This window comes from Manacus candei, unplaced genomic scaffold, assembly GCF_025592945.1.
Source record: "Manacus candei isolate 608988 ecotype Guabito, Panama unplaced genomic scaffold, ASM2559294v1 h1tg000036l, whole genome shotgun sequence".
In the NCBI taxonomy this organism is placed as follows: Eukaryota; Metazoa; Chordata; class Aves; order Passeriformes; family Pipridae; genus Manacus; species Manacus candei.
In genome coordinates, this window is record NW_026138084.1 from 2,824,480 (window position 1) to 2,843,260 (window position 18,781).

The following is an 18,781-nucleotide window of genomic DNA, read 5'->3' on the forward strand; positions in this document are numbered from 1 at the left end:
TAAAGGTAGTATTTTCTTATCCAACCCAAACATAAGTCTTCCAAATTCATACAGGGATAACATCTCTTCTGGAGTTTGTCTCATCTAAGAGAAGACACTGAATCAAAAAATTTGGTTACAAAGTTACCTTTCCTTCCTGTTTTTTTCCCTATCCACATCATGATATGGTTACAGCAAAGGTCTGACAGGATGTTGGTTGCTTTTATAAATCCCTTCAGTAAAAAAGCACAAAGGTTGCAACACAAGAAAGAGAACACAACAGGATGACCATACCATCCAACACTGTAACACAGCCAGCTATGACTGCAACTCCTACATTCTAACAGAGTGTAAATACACCCTAAAAATACACTAGGACTGCTTTAGTAATGAGAGTTCAAGACAATATAGAGGATTTTTTCTGCCTCCCTGTAGATGTTTCTGAGCAGCATTTCCACGTGCAGACCTGTTGGGCACAACCCAACGGGTTACATGGTTTTACAGAGTGGAGGCTACAAAACTCTCACAGCAAAGATCCCTTTCCTTACCTTCATTGCAACCTGTTTGTCATTCTGAAAAGGACCCTCTTCTGAATAATAGTGAAGCACCACTTCAAAACCTAAAAAATATATTGTGCAAGGTAGTAAGATGGGCTCTGCTGGAAGAATTCAATTAATGGTTAGGAGGAAAGCACAGTCATTTAAAAAGTAGGTAGATATAAAGCAAGCAAGCAAATGCCTTTTATGTGTTTAGAGACAAGGAAAACAGAAAATATCACCCTTTGGGGAAGAGGAATTTGGGAGTCTGTAGAGCAGACAACAGGTATAAGCTCCTGACCACACAAATGCCACAGACATGCTCACCAACACTGTAACTGTTGGTGTTGGACGTCGCTCTGACATTTCAGCTGCAGCTCCTTCGGCCATCCAGCACCTCTGGGTACTCCAAAGCTTGGCAGAAGCACTCAAAACTACGCTACAATGCACATTCCTGGGTCTGTTGCCTCCTGGATCCCTTGGGCTCCGTTTGACTGTGGATATGGTGGGAGAACAAAGCAACCCTGAAAACACAGAGCACGAATTGCAGCAGCAAGTCCTTGACTGAATTTTAAGCATTAGGAAGGCAAGTAAGAGATCCTCCTAGAAATCTATGAGTGCCTTGCCCTCCAGATATTTCCTGGTGCAATAAGGGCAGCAAAAACACTGGAAATGATGTGTATCCAGGCAGCTGAGAGATGCCACAACTCTCTCTTGAGCATGTTGCCCAACAGTGCTTCCCTTACCAAGCTTTCCAAACCTTAGCAAACTGCATCCCTTTGAAACCAAATATCCTGAGTCCTGATCACACCGAGCCCATTTTCACACTGAAAACACAAAATTTGGCTAAAATGAGCTTTTCAGAAAACCATTGCAAATTCCTTGTCTTCCACCCAGAGAATGAGCTCTTTGGAACTGCAGGGAGGGACCTTGACTCGCAGGACTCATCCCTGAGTGGTGAATCCTGAGCAGCACACTCCTCCTTCAACCTCTGTGCAGTGTGGGTGTCACCTGGAAATTCCAGAGTTAAACTACACAATACTTACTTTCTCCCCAGAGCACTAATGTGTGTGTTTATTTAAAACTTCTGATGTTCTCTGGTTTTTTGAAGGGGTTTGATATAGGATTTTTTTCAAACTAGGTTGTAGTTTTCCTTTTAAATTAATAAAAGATAAGTCCAGCAGTCTTACCTGCAAGTGTACACTGGTGAGTGTAAAGCACTGGCACCCACAAACCTTCTGCATTACAGCTTAGCCCAAAATTTGCAAGTATGCATTTAAATTCAGAAGCAAAATCAGCCATACTTACAGCTGCTTCACAGGTGCTTTCTGCAAATATTTGAACACTTGCACTTTACTAGTACAAATACTAGTGAATTAGGAACTTTAATTTCAGATAATCACAATTTTTGTGTGTTCAATTTTACACACATGGTGTGTACACGAGCACTTGCCTGGTGATGCACACCAGGAAACAAGCAGCACTCTGTGACTTCTAAAATTAACAGTACAAAATCTTAATATGAAATATTTACACACTTATTAATGTGGAAATTTCACAGCACACCACAGAACTAAAAAAAAAACCTACAGGGCCCTTTAAACCTTACCTGTGACAACAATAAGCCTCCAAGAGGCAATGAGAGGAGGCTCGGAGCATCTGCAAGGACTGGCACAAACATCCAGCATTTTGGACAGACTGAACAGGCCCTATGAGAACTTCTGTTTAATAAATGGGAATATTCAGCAACACAGCTCTCACTTTTACAAAAAGGAGAAGAGGAAAACACACACCAATTATCCTATTCTTTAAATATCTACTAAAAGCTATTTTGATTCAGACAAGATGTTACTGACTTCCATATTTCAGAAAATTATATAATTAAGAGAGAATATAATTTGAAAATATTTGGGATTTGCGTTATATTCTTAACTACTAGGGTTTAATCTTTAGTAAATACCTTAGAAAATGTTCCTAGCAACATTAACATTGTGGGATCTCTCTAAGACCTTGTCAAGCAGCAGAGAAGGAAAAAGGCTGTTAGCTCAAAGTGAACAGCCAACTTCTCCCTTGGTGAGAAAAAATTACATTTTGGAGCACCTTCCTTGCCAAACCAAGTCAGATCTGAGATCTCCTGCCACATGTAGATTTTTGCTCAGAACACTTCCCTGACAAGATATTCACACTACGCAAATTAAAAGCTTGAGATCTGCAGAAGATAATTCCTAATAAATCCATCTAAATCATCTAAAATGGCTGTCGTTTCTGTGAAATGGCCCAGGGTGGCGTGTGAGGCTCTCTCCTCCTCGTTAGTGTAATCCTGTGTCTTCAGACAGACGGCAGAGCTCCCGGGACAGGCAGCTTTCTGTGTGTGAACAACTCCTGCACATCTGCCTGTTCTCCTCTGGGCTCTGCTTACCCTTTATTTGCTTTATCCTGGTGGAATATCGCAAGCAAGTTTCCAGCCTGGTTATGGAACATCAGGCTGGAAACAATTGCTGTAAATTAATGGGGGTTTGCATCATTTTTTACTGCAAATCATGTCTGAGTAACTCCCGACTATGAATGAACAAGGACATCCCACTTTAGGCATATCTGTGCTTGAACTCAGCAGGAGAGCTCTTCGACACTGATTCCAGGGTTTCCTCCTCGATTTTAAATATAATTTACTAACTTCAATGTCTTTTCAGAGAGTGAGTATGCACTGCCTAAGACTCTTTAAATTAAATTTCCCTCTCTGAGGGAAAAGTCGTTTTGAAAAGGTGGGATCCTCTCATTCCAGGAGACATAAATCACTCTTTTACTCGTTTGCCTTGAACACCGTCTCGATTTCAGAAAGTTTCCACATTCTCATCCTAAAAAAAAATTACGTTTTAAAAACGCTCCAAGCTTATTTTGTGGTTTGTTAATATAGGTGCAATGTAAACAGTGGATTTGAGGATCTTGCAGAGGAAGAGCCCATGTTATACATAATCATGTTTTAATGGACTCTGTTTGTAAACGGATGAGCCCATGCACGACTTATTTAGAGTCTGCTATGAAAACCAAGGCAACAGTCATCCCCAAGCTCATTAAAGGCCACCATCCCTGTCCCCAAGCCTGGCTTCTGGCGCATTTCCCACAGATTTCATGGCAAAGCTGAGCCAAGCAGAGATAAGAGCCTGGAGATCCGTGCTGGTGTGGCAATGCAAACCTGCCCTGAGCTTCATTTACACATTACTGGGCCAAATTTCAGGGAACAAGGCATTCAGCATTTAGATTTTATCTGCCATACGAGTCAGCTGAAACAACCAAATGTAATGTCTGTGTAATGACCTCAATCCAACGTTTTGGGTTGAGACAACTGTCTAAAAACAGGACTTTCACATGCTAGTTAATGAATTTTAGAGAATCTGACTGAACTCAGTGGGTCATATGGATCCCTTCATTATATTTTGGACCAAAATGGTGAGAAAAAATCCCAGGTAGAGGTTAATGGTTTTTCCCCAAGTCCAAGAAGAGCTGATCCAGCCCAGGTTCAGCTCAGCACACACACATGGTGCTAGGTGGGGTGTTATCAGTACTGGGGGGTGCACCCTGCAGCTGCTGCAGCATCCCCCTCCCTCCTTTCCATCTGCATCCCCTCCCTCACAACCACACATCCCTCACAATTCCTCCCCATTCACCCCACAGCCTCACATACAGCCTCTTTAATCCTCCCCCATTTCCCCCATCCCCTCAAGCCCCCTTCTGTTTCCATGTCTCACCTCCCACTCCTCCATCCTCCCTGCATCCCCCTCCAGCCTCCTCACCCATCAGCCCCACATCCCCCCACACAACCCAGCACCCTACATCCCCCTCTCACATGTTCTTGCATCCTCTCCCATCCCCCTGCAGCCCCACTCCTCCCTCCTCCCCACATCCCTCCATACCCCACACATAGCCCCTGAGTCCTCCCACATCCCCCATCAGACCCTCCACACCCCTCCACCCTCCCCCATCCACTACACATCCCCCTCCACCACCCTCTGCACTTTCCCACCCTCCAGAGGGGAAAGTGCAGCATCAAGACTCTGCTTTGGGGTCTTTTTGGTGCAAAGTGCCCCCAAAGCGTTGCTCCAGGATTAAATTTTTCTTCCAGAAGGGCAGAGTAGATCTCCCCTTTCCCTGCAGGTGTGGAGCAGAGAATCAGGGCCAGGCCACTGCCCCCAGCAGCAGGACACCCCCTCACAACACCACCCTGGTGTCCCATCCTGATGGAGCACCACCTCGTATAAACACCCATGTCATTAATCTTCAAATCCCCTGGCTCCGTGGGGCTATATTTAAATTGACATTGATGAAAAAGCAGAACCTTTCTCAGGTTTCTTTGAGATGCTTCATAAAAAGGGAATTTAGGATGTTTGTGCTGGAAACTCACCTAAAGGGTTTTTTGTTAATAAAAACCATCATAACGTTTGCTGATTACCTGTGACCTGATTAGCCTTTAAACATGGGAAGGACACACTCTTTCAGCCTGCAGTCCATGCCATTCCACTTCACTCACAAGCAAAACATGCAATGTTTTACCTACACTGGTAATTAAAATGGTTGGGTTCCCTAGCATGGATGCATTTCTGCCAAAATAAATGTGTTATGCCAATACAGTTTATTTATACACAGAGAAAAAAAATCGGGTGTATTAGCTACAAATATACTTTGCTGGCCCCAGAATTCTACAGCACTGACAAACGACCCTCATGTTGGGGGAGCAGCTTTTCTGGCAGCTTTGGGATGCTGCAGAGGGAGATCATTCCCACAGGCAGAACAGGGCTCTGAGGGGAAATTCCAGCGCTGAACAGAGTCACCCAGATCTTCCCCACGGCTCCTGTCGGACACCTCTGGGTGTCTGGGCTGACACGGCTCTGCTGCTGCAGCGTTGTGGACGTGGGTGTCGCCCATCACAGCCTGACAGCGCCCACACTGGTTCATTGCAGCTGTGAAAGGTAATTAGAAAGTGAAACAACTATGCTGCACTAATCTAAATTATCCAGCCGTGTGCAGGTGAGGCCCGGTGTAATCTCCTTGCGGTCGTTCACCAGCCAACGAAGTTTATTGATGCTGGTCGAGGAGAGCCCCAAAGCCCTGCTTTTAAACGCCCGGAGATACTTCCAAACACCTTTGGAAGGGCTGTCACTGACGGCTGGTGGTACCTGGCTTGGCTTTTCAAACAGAATTATAGAATCTCCGGATTATTTGGGCTGGATGGGACACTAACGATCGTTTCATTCCACCCCCCGGCCGCGAGCAGGGACCACCCATCCATTCGAGTTAACTCACTGGGACCCGTCTGCTCCCGGCTCCGAGCTGCTGTCACTGAGGTGTGATGCCACACCAGCCAGCCTAGCACCTGGAGAAGCTGCGGGAAATCATGGGAAGTTAAACTTCGACAGAAAACAATACACGAAACCGTTAAAAGATAAAATAATTTAAATATATAATTTTTGCAAGGGAAAAAACAACAACAACAACAAAAAACAACCAATAAAAAAATCCCATTAGTCAGGTATATTGTCAGATAACTCTAACAGGCTTCTCCTGTGCCCGAGGGGACTCTGGGTTTCATTAGCGCCGGTGAGGGGGCGGGAGGGCTCCTGAGCGCGGCTCGCTCCCGCTCCGGGCTGGACCCGGCTGCTTCCCAAGCGAAAGGTGGTCATTGAACTTGTTACCAAGACGCTCCTGGGCAAGCGGCTCCAGCGGGGAGCCCGTCACGGTGCTGGAGGTACAGTGTGCTCATTCACGGCGTGTTCGCACACCCGCACACGGGCAGCGGGAGCCCGGGGCCAGCAGGGTCCTGTCCCCCCCGGGTCCTGTCCCCCCCGGGTCCTGTCCCCCCCGGGTCCTGTCCCACCCGGGTCCTGTCCCACCCGGTCTGTCCTGCTGGGAGGAACCGCCGAGTCAGAGATGGCAGGACAGCGCTGGAGAGCCCAGGGGGCTCCGGGCACGGAGCCGGCCCCACACGGACGGGGCTCTCGGGTATCTGCCAGAGGGCGAGAGAAGGTTCCTCCGAGCCCCCTTGGAGCTTTTCCTGCCGTGGAACAACAAGAAAAAAATTATCTCTGGATCCTGCGGGGAAGCGGCCGGTGCAGAAGCCGCGGGGAGAGGCCCCTGAGCTGCCCCGGGGGCCCCCGGCAGGATCGGACCCGCTGCTCGGCACCGGCTCTGCAGAAAACCACCTTACCAGAGCATCCCAAATCCCTCCTGTTCTTCTCTCTCGCTGTCTACGAGAAAAAAAAAAATTACAATAAAATAATTTACCCTATTCAATGCCTCCGTGGTCTGCGGAAAAATAATCACTTTATGGTCTGCGAAAAAATAATCGCGTCTCCGCCACTTACGCAAGTGTGAAAAGAAAATTATTAAGATTCTATCGCGAGTGCGATAGCACCGACTGAAGGCCGGCTATTCCAGCCCTCTGTGTGACATCGGTGATGGACACGCCTCGTCGTTCTGTTAATTTGGGTTAAAGCGCCAGTGAATCTCCCTTTTAATTAAAACCAGCTGCTGTTCTCACATTCACTGAAGTCAACAGAAACAGCAGCCAAAAGTGACAACGAAGTGACAAAGCCACACGCCCACCGTGCCCTGCCCGCGCCGAGGGACCCCGCAGGTCCCCGGCTCTGGCAGCCCCGCCGCCGCCTTCCCGCTTCCCAGCATTCCATCCTCATCCCCAGGTTAAACAAAACGTTTCCAACGAGTTGTTTGGTTAAATACGTGAGTCATTTCAATGTAAGAATATGAAGTTGTTTCCTGTTTACCCAGCACCGGCCGTATCCTCCGTCGCTCATCCTGGGAGCTGATTTAACCCGGGATGGAGGAAGCCCCGGGCACCTCCCGGGCCGGGCAGGAGTAGGAGGTACCCCCGGCCCTCCGCGCCCCCGCGAAACGAGGGAAACTGCGAACGAGCGGGACGAGCTGAGCGCAGTCACCGCGGCACCCGCCGAGGGCTCCACCGGCGGCTCGGGGCTATTCTGAGCTAAAGCCGATGTTGTCCGCTGTGCTCCTCTCCCACTGACCGCCGTCTTCGTGCCCTTAGCACGGGCTGGAGCGCTCCCGGGAGCGGGGTGGTCCCGCACCGCAGCCCTGCCGGCCTGGGGGCACCCCGGGGGCGGGCAGGGAGGCACCGACTGACCCCGATCGCGGGTGTTAATTACCGTCGTTAATTGGGAGGCGCCCCGCAGCAGGGGCTCAGCCCGGGGCTGTCCCGCCGCTCCTCGCCCTCTGCAGTGCTGCTGGTTTTCAGCAGAATGGCGGCAATCGCATTTCTCGGTAGATGCTCTGTAATTTGACATCCCGACGGAAAACGAGGAGCGGGGACTCGGAGAAAACAAACAAACAAACAAACAAACAAACAAACAAACCAAAACAGAAACCACCACAAAAAAGCCCGAACAACAAAGAGCCGAGATTTTGTGCTACGTTGCAGCCGCTCACGAAGAGGATTTTTTAAAAGTATCATTTAGTGTGCACGGTCTGGGAAATAATTAATCCATTTGTCAGTAATTAACGTATATTTAAAATGCGAAAGCATCCGAATTTGACCAAAGAAAGACTGAGGGTTTGGCCTCTCCCGGCCACGGGCAGCCGAGCTGTCGGAGAAAGCGATGGGAGAATCTTCCCGGTACCACCGCGCTTTCGCTGTGTAGATCTGCCTGGAACTTGGATTTGAATCTCTAACCTGCCTCCGCGGGGGAAAAAAAAAAAAAAAAAACAAACCAAAAAACAGAAGTTTAAAAACATTAACCCCAAACCATTACGTTACTCAGAGCAACAGTTCATAAAATACTTTATTGAAATAAAGTAAATATCTTCGCATTAATAAAACGGATCATAAAATGCAGTTTTCGAATAACTAGGGGCACCACAGGGTTTTAGACAGCGAGTAGATGTGGAAGGTGGGATCCAGTGTCCTCCTGGCCCCTCGGGCCGTCGCACGACACCGCGGCCGTGGCGCAGCGCTCCGCGGGCGCGGAGAGGGGCGGTGGGGCAGGAACGCGCCCGTCAAAGCGTCCAAATCTCCCGAGTCCGAAGGCGGCCGCAGCCACTGTCCGAGCTGCCCTCCATCCCCTTCCCCGGGCCCGGAGGGTGCGGCAGGGCGGGCGCTCGCCCCTCACTCCTCCTGGCTGACCTCGGCCGGCGAGCCCAGGCTCTCGGGCGGCTTCTCGGCGTCCCGGGCTCGCTCCTGCTCCGAGAGCTGCTCGCTGCTGGGGATCGAGTTCTTCTTGGGGCGGCCCTTCGGCTTGGTGGGGGACTCCAGGCCGCCCCCCTGCAACACCTGCGAGGCGGGGAGGGGGCAGAGGAGGGGGATACCCCAGTAAAACAGTGCTGCCTTCAGCCCGGGGCGCAGGAACCCCTCTCTCCCCCGTCCCCCGGAGCGAAGCACCGCGCCGGGCCCAGGCTGAGCCGCCGGTGCGGGACCTGTCGGGCTGCGCCCACCACCCTCCGCCCCTGGGGGACGATCGGTACCGCGGGAGGGCTCGGACAGAACTGGGCCAGGGGCGTCCGGCCGAGGCCCAGGCGGTGCTAGACTTAAAGACCAGGGGCATATTATTATTGGTTTTGTTATTGTTGTTATTATTATTATTACTATTACTATTACTATTATTATTATATTATTATTATTATTGCTGCTACTATTGCTACTACAATCATCATCATCATCATCGTTAGGGCCGATAGGCAGGAGGTCGAAGCCCGCGGGGCAGCGCTCGGTACCCCGCCGAACGCGGACACTGCGCGCCGAAGGGGCGGACGATCAAGGGACACTTACTATTTTCTTCCATTTCATGCGCCTGTTCTGGTACCAGGTTTTCACCTGGAGCTGGCTGAGCCCCAGCGATTCGGCCAGGTCTATTCTGTGGGCGAGAGAGAGAGGCGGTCAGCCCGGCAGCTTTCCTCTCGGATGGCAGCTTCCCGACTTTTTCAGGCAAAATGAGCCCCGTCCCGCCGTCCGAGGGTCGCCATCGCCTACCTGTCGGGCGTGGAGAGGTATTTCTGCTTCTCGAAGCGCTTCTCCAGCCCCATGAGCTGCAGCTCGGTGAAGACGGTGCGGCTTCGGCGCCCCTTCTTGGCCTTGCCCGGCTCGGGGGGGCCCGGCTCCAACTTGCCACGAAGGTGCAGCTCCAGCGGGAGATGGGGCGAGGCGGAGCCGCCTTGCAGCCCCGAGCCGGCGGCCAGCAGCGCCGAGCCCAGCCCCGAGCAGCCCAGGGGAGCCAGCGGGAACTTGAACACGGCGGCCGGCTCCGCCTTCAGCACCGCTGCGGGAGAGAGGGGCCGTCAGCGCCGGGCAGCGCTCGGGGACCCCCGGGGCTGCGGAGAGCCTCGGTGTCCCGGGGACCAGACCCTGTAAGGAACCCCGGGCCCTTCTCCTCCGCCCTCGACACCTTCCCGGGGCCGGAGGGGTGCGGGTCCCCCCCGGTTCCATCGCCTCCGCGGTACCGGGTCATGCTTTACCCTTCAACCGGCAGATGCTAATCACGGAATGACTTAGGGGGGGGGTGTTCAAGTAAAAATAATTTAAATCAACCCAAAAGCGTTCTCCTCGGTGTCACCCAACAGCTGCCGGGCCCGGCGGGCGGCGGGGGCCGGGTACGGTCCCAGGAATTCCCTTCCTGGAATTTTTCAGGATATTTTCGACCTTGTGACAATTTCTATCCCTCTCCGTGAACCTCAGCCCCGCGATTTTCCTCTGAAGCAGCTTCCGAGGGGAGGGCAGCGAGCCCATCCCCGAGGATGCTAATCCCCGCGGGCTGGGGCCGCAGCTCGGCCGGCTCGGCTCAGCTTTACCCGGTCTGGCCGGGCCCTGCTCGGCTCGGTTCCCTTCTCCGCCTCGGCCTGGCCCGGCTCGGTCCTTCCCGGAGTCCCCGCTCCGCTCCCCGCCTGGGCCCGCAGCCCCAGCGCTGGTCCCGGCCCAGCAAACCCGGGCGGGCCGGGGGCTCGGTCCTGCTCGGCCCATCCCCTCCCAGCGACACGGGAGCGACCTCGGCGGCGGCTGGGGAAGGACCCTGAGGGGAGTCTCGGAGGGCTCTTCTCCTCGGGCCGAGCTGAAATCGCCTCCCTCCCTGCAGAGCCCGATCCTGCTCCCGCTGATCCCCCGAAACTGAGCCGTGCGTGATGCAAAGAGCCTTTTGTCTGATCCGCTATTCCAAATAGTTCTGAACAGTTCATCTTGAAAATATTACTGATTTCTAGATATTCTAACGCATGTTGCTCCCTTGCTCTGGGTCTTGACGCTTTACTCTTTCTCTGTTAAACGCAGGAAAAGAAATTGGGATCCTCCTTTTCCGTTCAGTTCTATAAGAGAACATCTATTAAGAGCGACGGCTCCGCAGACGAAGATGGCTTGGGAAGTGAAAGCTTTCGCCGCCACATATTTAAATACTGGCCTTTAAAATATATTATGTATTGGCCCTCAAAATATATTAAATACTGGAGTTAAAAAAAACTCCAACCATGTCGTTAATAAACTATGTTTGTCCTAAATACTGTATCCGACTGGATAGAGCACGCTGGCACCCGTTTTAAATAAATATATCTCTAAGTATTATAATATAGATTATAATGTTATATCTTATATATTTTATACTATTATATAAACATACTATATTTATATATACTATCTTTTTATATTGTATATTTTATATTCATGTATAATATGTATTTTTATATATATATACACATAAATATATATGTCGGGTTTCCAGTTAAATCTGTGACCGCAGGGCCCTGTGCCGCCACTTGCAGCCACACACGCACAGACTCCACTGCTTAGCTCCAGCAATTCCCACCTCATCCAAAAACACGGAAAAAAACCCATAAAATGAAAAAAAAACCCACCCCAAACCCCAAAACGATCAACAACGACAGAAATTCAAAGGCCGTTCTGTGAAAGCGCCTCTGGAGCCGTAGAGCCGCATTCTTCGTTTTTAGGCCCAAAATACTGGGCTGCTCCAGGCTGGAGCGGCCGCGGCACAGCAGGAGCCGGCGGGATGCGCTCGGCCGGCAGAGCCCGGCAGCGATTTTTTTTCCGGCAGAATTCGCGAGTTTTTCTTCCAGGAGCCCGGCTCCGTAGGGCGCTGGAGCCCATCAGCGGGCGATGCCCCCCCGCCTGCCGCCCCCAGCCCCCCCCCAGCCGCGGGGCCCCCCGGGACGTACCGAGGTGGTTGTGGTAGGGCCGGGCGGAAAGCAGCGCCTGCACCCCGAACTTGAGCAGCTCCCCGGCCGGCGCGGCCCCCTTGGCGTCCGGGGGGTCGGTGAGGATCTCCTCGATCATGAAGCTGCGGTAGCGGTGGGAGCGGTGGTCGGGGAAGGCTTCGGCCGGGAAGTAGCGAGCGGCTCCCAACTCCAGCGGGTGCTGCATCCTCGCCGCCCCCGGGGCGCGGGGGGACCCCCGGCCGCCGGGGCCGCCCTAGCGCAGCCCCCCGGGCGGCAGCAGGACAGCGGGGGCTCTGCCCATCGCCCCGCCGCCCCCTCCCCTCCCCCTGCGCGGCCCCCCCGGCCCCGGAGCGCCCAGAGCAGCGCGGCGGCCGGAGCCGTGCCCGCCGCCTGCACACGGGGCGCGGCACCGGGCAGCGTCTCTCCGCCCCGGGACGGCGGCGGGGGCCTATTATACCGCCGGCCCGGCGGGGCCGTCAGCGCGGCGGGGGAGGGTGCAGGAGGGGCTGGCAGGAAGGAAGGGGCCGGGGCGGGCGAGTACCTGAAGCGAGGGGTTACAGCCCAGCATTTGATCCCCCGCCATATAAAGCAAATTAGCCAGCCGTTCTGCTCGCTGCGGGAGAGCAGACACCCAAACAACCGCTGGCCCCTTGGAAGGGCAGCCCCGGCCCCGGCCCAGTCCTTATGACTGTCCTGGTCCTCGTCCCTGGCTCCAGCCCCGTCCCCGTCCCCGGCTCCAGCCCCATCCCCGTCCCCATCGCCATCTCCATCCCCCTCCCCATCCCAACCCCAATCTTCAATTCCAATCCCCTTTCCCATTCCCGTCCCCGACCCCATCCGCATGTCCTTCCCCATCCCCTGACGGGATAACCGCGGCTCCGGGGTGCCTCGGCCGATGGGGAGACACGGAGCCAGAGGGACCCCCGGGGAGCCCCAGCCTCACGCCCCCTGCCCCGCACAGCCCCTGCCCCGCAGAACCGCCTGGGGCTCAGGGCCCTCGGGGCGGCCTCGGTGCCCTGACCGGGGGATTCCGGGGCTTGGAGGAGTCGAGGCAGCCCAAGGTCAGGGGTGCCCGTCGAGGGGCCCAGGCCCGACGCCTTCAGCCCCGGGCTCCCTCCCGGTCCCGGCCAAATCTCTGTAAACAACTAAAAGGAACTGATCAGGGAACAAAAACCCAGCACGAAGCGGAGCCTTTCCCTGGACTTTCTGAGCCTTTACACGAACATTTTACGCGGTACAACGGGGGTCGTTTAATTCCCGAATACCCACGAGCCGGCCCTGCTCGTCACTGATGTGCTTCGAGCCAGATTCGCGTGCGGGATCCCGAACGCTCATAATCCCCCCGAAAATGTCAGCACTAACAAATTAGAAGGGGATCATTTCGGCGAAGCCCTGGCAAGGACTGTGGCTGGGCTCGGCCCCTGCCCGCGGCGTGGGTGGTTTTCAGGGGAGGTATCCCACGGGATCAGCCACGCGGGCCCAGGCAGAGGGACGGAAGCCGGGATCATCCCCCGAGGAAGCCCAGCTCAGCCTCCCTCTTTATGACTTTTGACCAAAAAAGGGGCTTTCAGCCCGTTTTCTCGGTCGCTGCGGCCGCCGTGGGGTGTGCGGGGGATGCGCAGGGACGTGCAGAGCCGCCGTGGGATCCTGCCCGGCTCCGCTCCGTAATCCGTGGGCAAGGCGGGACGGCCACGGGAGTCACCCGCGGGTTCCCTCGGTGAGCGCAGCCCACGGGGGGGTCGGGGCCGAGTGTCCCGCCAGTTCCCCCGGCCCCGGGCTCCCCCGCGCCTCCGCGCTCCGGGGCTTCTCGCGGATCCCCGTCCCCCAACACCGCGGGGGGACCCGCAACCAGCGCCCCGCAAAGCCAGGGAACAGCCCCGGGGTGGCTTCGCACCCGGCGGCAGATACGCAGGGCCCGGCTGCGGGGACCCCCGGGCCGGTAATTTGAATTAAATGGTGGGGAGGGGGTGGGTGGAGGCGTTCAGGGAACCGTGGAGAACACGAGGCCGCTCTGCTGCTCCTGTCAGCGCTACTTGAGTCCTGCTGCCGTTCCACTGTAGTACCCAACCCCGCATGCGACAACAACGCATTAATTTACGCTCTGTGCTTCCACTGCCTTCCCACATAACCTGTTCCATATGGTTACTGCCACTTGTATGGAGTAGTTTCGCGGGATTTTTGTATTCTCCACGTTTCTTCAATTTAAAATTGTGCCCCTCGCTCAGCGAAACACTAACGGGCTGAGCCCCCGTTAGCGCCCGCGATGCTCCCTCCTGTTAGGAAGTTGTCATCTATTCAGACATCACCGCGGGGTTTGGACTGCCAACGAGTTCGTGGCACGTGCCAAAGCGGTGGCTGTGACCGGGAGCCGGCGGTGCCCTCCCGGTGGGGCAGCAGAGGGGACCGGCAGTGCCGAGCCCGCCCAGATGCTGCGCGGCCCCGGGGCCGGGCACCTCCATCCCTCCATCCATCCCCCACTTCCCCTAATCCCTCCTGGGAATCCCTGGGCAGCGGGGTCCCTGTGCACACCTGCCCTCGGGGAGCCCCGGCCGAGACCAGCGGGGCCCCGAAAATAATCAAAAAATCCCAAATCGAAACCCTGCCCGTTTCCTGACGTGGCTTTTCGTCCGCCCATCTTTTGTCCATCTGCTCCGCTTGGATCACAAGGTGTTTCCACGCCAAGGTGCTGATTTCTTAGGGCCGAGACGAAAGAGGCCGTCGGAGCTATTATGATAGAACGAGGAGAATAATTATGAGTAAAGTGAGAAGAATTTTGGCCACATTCAAGCGAGCAGACAAATCCACATCGGATTGTTTAAACAATATCATCTGCGAGACCAGCGCACTCGTAAACAAACAGCGCCCGTAAAAGAAATTACCCACACTCCCTTGGTTTTTGTGTTTCTTTAAAATAAATCAAAATTCATGAATAATGGTAATTATTAACACTGCCATCCCCATCTTGGAGCAGGTTAGGATCAGTGCAGTACAGACACGGTATCATTTCCCATCATACGGCATCATCTTTGGTAATTTAAATTCTTATATTCCTTGTGATCCATCTGCACCGAGGCTGCTCGTGCTACGACGGACAGTCGGAGGATCCCACATCCAGCGCGGGAGCAGGCCTACAGCCCCCGAGCTCACAAAAAAAAGTAAAATTAAAATTAACATTAACATTTCTGTGAACGCTCCTATTGAAAGGTTTTGATGATGAGCTGAAGAAAGAAAGGATGAACTTCACCATCCGGTCGCTCTCACAGTCAGTAATTTAAAATTGTTGCAAAACAAATCCTGTAGTTAAAAGGATATCAGTAATAATAATAATAATTATTATTAATATTATTGTTATTATTATTGCGATTTTGACAGCGGCTTAAAATTGTGCAACTCCCCATGCTCTTAGAGAGCACGTAAACCCGCACTTTTATTTCACATCCATCTGGGCGGTAGATTCACGTTTATAAACAGCAGCGTCTCTGAGTGAGAGTTTGGCAAAATCCGTGGGGCTTTAGGGAATAACTGCATGAACAACCTGCAGGCCCCGAATTTTGTGCACTTCCCCCCTCCCCCCCCCGATACTAGAATGGAATCACCTTTCTCTGCAAAATTGCTCTTCATTTACCGAGGGATTTTGAGTTTTTCGTTTGTTTCGTTTTTGGTTTTGTTTGTTTTGTTGTTGTTGTTTGGTGGGGTTCGGTGTTTATTTGTTTTGTTTTGGGTTGGGTTGTTTTGCTGGTTTTGTTTGTTTGATTGTTTTTTTGTTGTTGTTGTTTTTACACCAGGGACAGACTTTACATGACTGTTAAACAGACTATTTCTGGAGTTAGGTTTTTTTTAAAAAAAATTATACAAACGCACATAACTTGTTTCAGAAACTATCGACGCATCCATCTCGTTAGGAGATTGCTGTAATCGTCCTTTTATATGAAAGTGGAATGCATTTTTAGAGGCTCCTTTCGCTTACTTTCACGCTTCAGATATCTTGATGTCTCTATTTTGGCTGGGCAACTCAGACAAGGGTGACAGTTCCACCAGTGAAAATTTTGCAACGGAGAAAGAAACAATTCGCCCATTGATTTAAAACTCTTCCCGGGGGTAGGAATACTTTTACTCCGCTGATTAATTCCCGATTTGACGGGAAGAAGGGCTGTCCTGAGTTTTCGCGCATCGTCGGTCCCTCCGTTGGGTTCTCGCAGCTCTCCCGACTCCAACAACCGTAACGCGGAAAACAGCGAAATTCAAACTTTTCGCCTCCTGGATCCCTCGGGAATTATCCCAGCCGGGAAAAATATTTTTAATAACAAGGGCAGCACGGACCCCCGCGCTACAGACCCCACCCAGGGGTTCGGGACCGGCGAGGGCTCCCTTCGAGCGCCGGGCACGGCTTGATAAGATCTCCTGGAAGTCCCGGCTCTCCCCGGAGCAGAGGGGCCGCCGTGCCCGGTCCCATCCCCATCTGTCGAGGGGTTCCGCTCCGCAGAGCTGCTTAGATTAGCTAATAACTGGCGGGAGGGTTTTGCGTCAAAGCTCTCGATGCGTATTAAACACAACCAAGTCGTTGTTTCCTCCACATCACCTCTTTTAAAACTCTAATAAAATGCCCCCGTCCCCCCCTCTCCACCACTCCTCGCACTCCTCCCGCCGCGGCAAAGCCCCGCGCAGGGGGACCCGGTTCCCGGAGCCCGCTGGGGCGATGGGGGGCCCGGGCCGGGGGCTCTGCCCGTCCCTGGTGCGGGACAGTGCGGGGCACCCCGATGCCGTGCGGGAACATCCCCCCGCTTCGCAGCCCCTGCGCGTCCCACGGGTGTCCGAGGAGGGGAGTCAGTCCCAGCGACCTCCCCCTCGCTCCCTCCTCACGGCACTTAATATTCAGGAAATCCACAAAGTGGTAGGGAGAGAGTGGAAAACGTGACATCACGGGCTAATTGGGAAGGAGCGCTAGGGCTGAGCGAGGGAATAGCTCAGCCCTGAGTAATACGTTACGTTTAATGGCCGGGTAAAGCTTCGGCAGCGGCATTTAAACACGTATCCCTCTAAAAATGATTTTCTGCGAACACCTGGCCTCGTCGGACAGTCTGACCCTGGAATTATCTTGGGAAGTCCCGTTTAGAGGATGCGGTTTGGTTTGAGCGAGGGCTACAGCCCCTTCGTTTCCCTGCCACACGGAGTCCATCGCCCGTCCTCCTCCCTGCTACACCCACCCCGACAGCTCGCACAGCTGCGTGTCCCCATCTCTTTTAAGGAAATCACCCCTAAATCTACTGTGTCTGAACGCATTTAATTTATATCCATTAGAAAAGCCTCCAAAATTAGAAGTTCCTCACATGTGCCGTTCCTGTCCCCACCACAACCACTGGGTACAGCACACCCAAGTGTCACCGTCCTGTGCAAACATAGACACCTTTTCTCTGCCATCCTTTTATTTTGCAGAGCATCAAAACAGCACAAACAGTGAGTAAGAAACACGCTGTGAAAGCCTCCCTCTCTCTCTTCCTTTTTTTCACATCTAGAATTTTAAAATTTTATTTGTTTGTTTTTAACTAGTTCGCAGGCGAGGGATGCAACGCTTGGAAATACAAACTAGTAACCAGCCACGAACCTGTTTAGATTTCAGGCCAGGCAGTATTTTTTGTGACAGCCTCTCCTCTGCGAACTGATTCCTAGTCAGGAAAAGACCTGTAGGTTCAGAGCTCCTTCACCGGCACTGCCAGAAGCACGGTGGCTGCCCCTGAGAGCAAGGTCCCAGCTAACAGATGGGTGCAGTTACACCTTCCCTCGTTGACAGCATGTACAACCATCTTTCTCCACCCAGAGCTGCTGTGGAAAAGCGGTGTGATGGTGTGCACAGGGCTTGGACTCCAGTCAGTGCTCAGCACCAACCCCCCAGTTCACATCAAACCCGACCTGACTACAACCCCACGGACGTGGAGCTGCACAGCTGGAACTGCAGGTGACAAATGTTTTGCAAATGACAGTCAGGATATGTGTAAAAGGGCAAGTTAAACGTTGGTGCATCAGTTCAGCAAATAATTACACTCAATTACATTCATTTTTAGGTGCTAAACGAGTTTCAGGCAGAAAAGAATGAATTGTCCTTATCACTCCTGTATTGGCTGAAATCCAACCAACCTCTTCATCTGTCCTGAAAGTGAGGATGCCTCAGTGATACCCCATTAGCCCCGTGCTGTAAACACTCGGGTGTGTGCTGAGGTTATTCACTGTACTCACTGGAACGGGACTGTTTATGGTTCATAAAATTAAATTAATGACTACATCTGCGCAGAGCTGGGGCCTTCGGGGTTTAAAAGTGAAGAAACAGAACGAAATCCTCACACTCTTCAGTTTTATGGTTAGCCCCCAGCCAGTTTTGGTTCCTACTTCTCGAGTGCTTTGTCAGATCTGGATGATTTGGGTTTATAGATCAGCAGGGAGATGTTTAAATCATTAAACACAATAATGGCTAATTGAAATATTTTATTTAAAAAATAACAAGATGTTTTATACGTATTAAAAATCATATTAAAGCTGGCTTCCCAGTCCCTCACAAGCACCACTACGGCTAGTTAAAGCCCCTAAGTCAGAGAGCCAATTACATAAAATAGCTCTCCTTAAAGGCCAAACAATATAAAACAATTATATGATCAAGGGTTCCTTTCTGCTAGTTTGTTCTGAAATAACCTTTTGATTCATATGTGTATCTCATTTTAAAATACGGGTACAAAAAACATTAAAATGCCCCTACAACAGGGATTAGGACCAGAATCTCTCCTCATTCCTACAGAAAAGAATGGCCCTGGAACATGAGAAATGGTTGCAGCTTGGCCTCAGCAAAAGAAAATCACACCAAACAAAAATATGGTCTAAAAGTGAACAGCCCACTGTCTGAAATCTCCTAAATGGCTTCCATTTTCAGAAGTTCCCCTCATTGCAGCCTGCTGCAGATATTCCACCTGACAGGCCAACTGACCTGCTGCGGCTGAAACCTTCTTTTTAATAAAATTGTGCCAGGCAGGTTAGGATTTCTAAATGCTTCTAATCCTAAGAGTCTTCACCTGTTTTACCCTCCAGAGCTTGGCTGAGATTCAATGGAT

At 52.4% G+C, this 18,781-nt stretch overlaps 1 protein-coding gene across 1 annotated transcript; it reads right to left on the reverse strand.

Annotated features, from left to right (window-relative positions):
* Window positions 1–8,643: 8,643 nt before the first annotated feature.
* BARX1 (BARX homeobox 1) lies at window positions 8,644–11,966 on the reverse strand. Its single transcript, XM_051793331.1, has 4 exons — window positions 11,688–11,966; window positions 9,505–9,790; window positions 9,304–9,388; window positions 8,644–8,808 (listed from the first exon to the last, which is right to left on the reverse strand). Exons 1-4 carry the CDS (start codon window positions 11,890–11,892, stop codon window positions 8,644–8,646), a joined length of 741 nt encoding a protein of 246 aa, XP_051649291.1. The 5' UTR covers window positions 11,893–11,966.
* Between the last annotated feature and the right edge of the window lie 6,815 nt (window positions 11,967–18,781).

Excerpts from the sequence above, each read along its gene's own strand:
- BARX1 (XM_051793331.1), bottom strand. The coding sequence starts at position 11,892 with ATGCAGCACCCGCTGGAGTTGGGAGCCGCTCGCTACTTCCCGGCCGAA. Across the intron at positions 9,791-11,687 it reads GCCCTACCACAACCACCTCG|CGGTGCTGAAGGCGGAGCCG; the intron begins GTACGTCCCGGG and ends TCTCTCCCGCAG. Across the intron at positions 8,809-9,303 it reads GCATGAAATGGAAGAAAATA|GTGTTGCAGGGGGGCGGCCT; the intron begins GTAAGTGTCCCT and ends CCCGCCTCGCAG.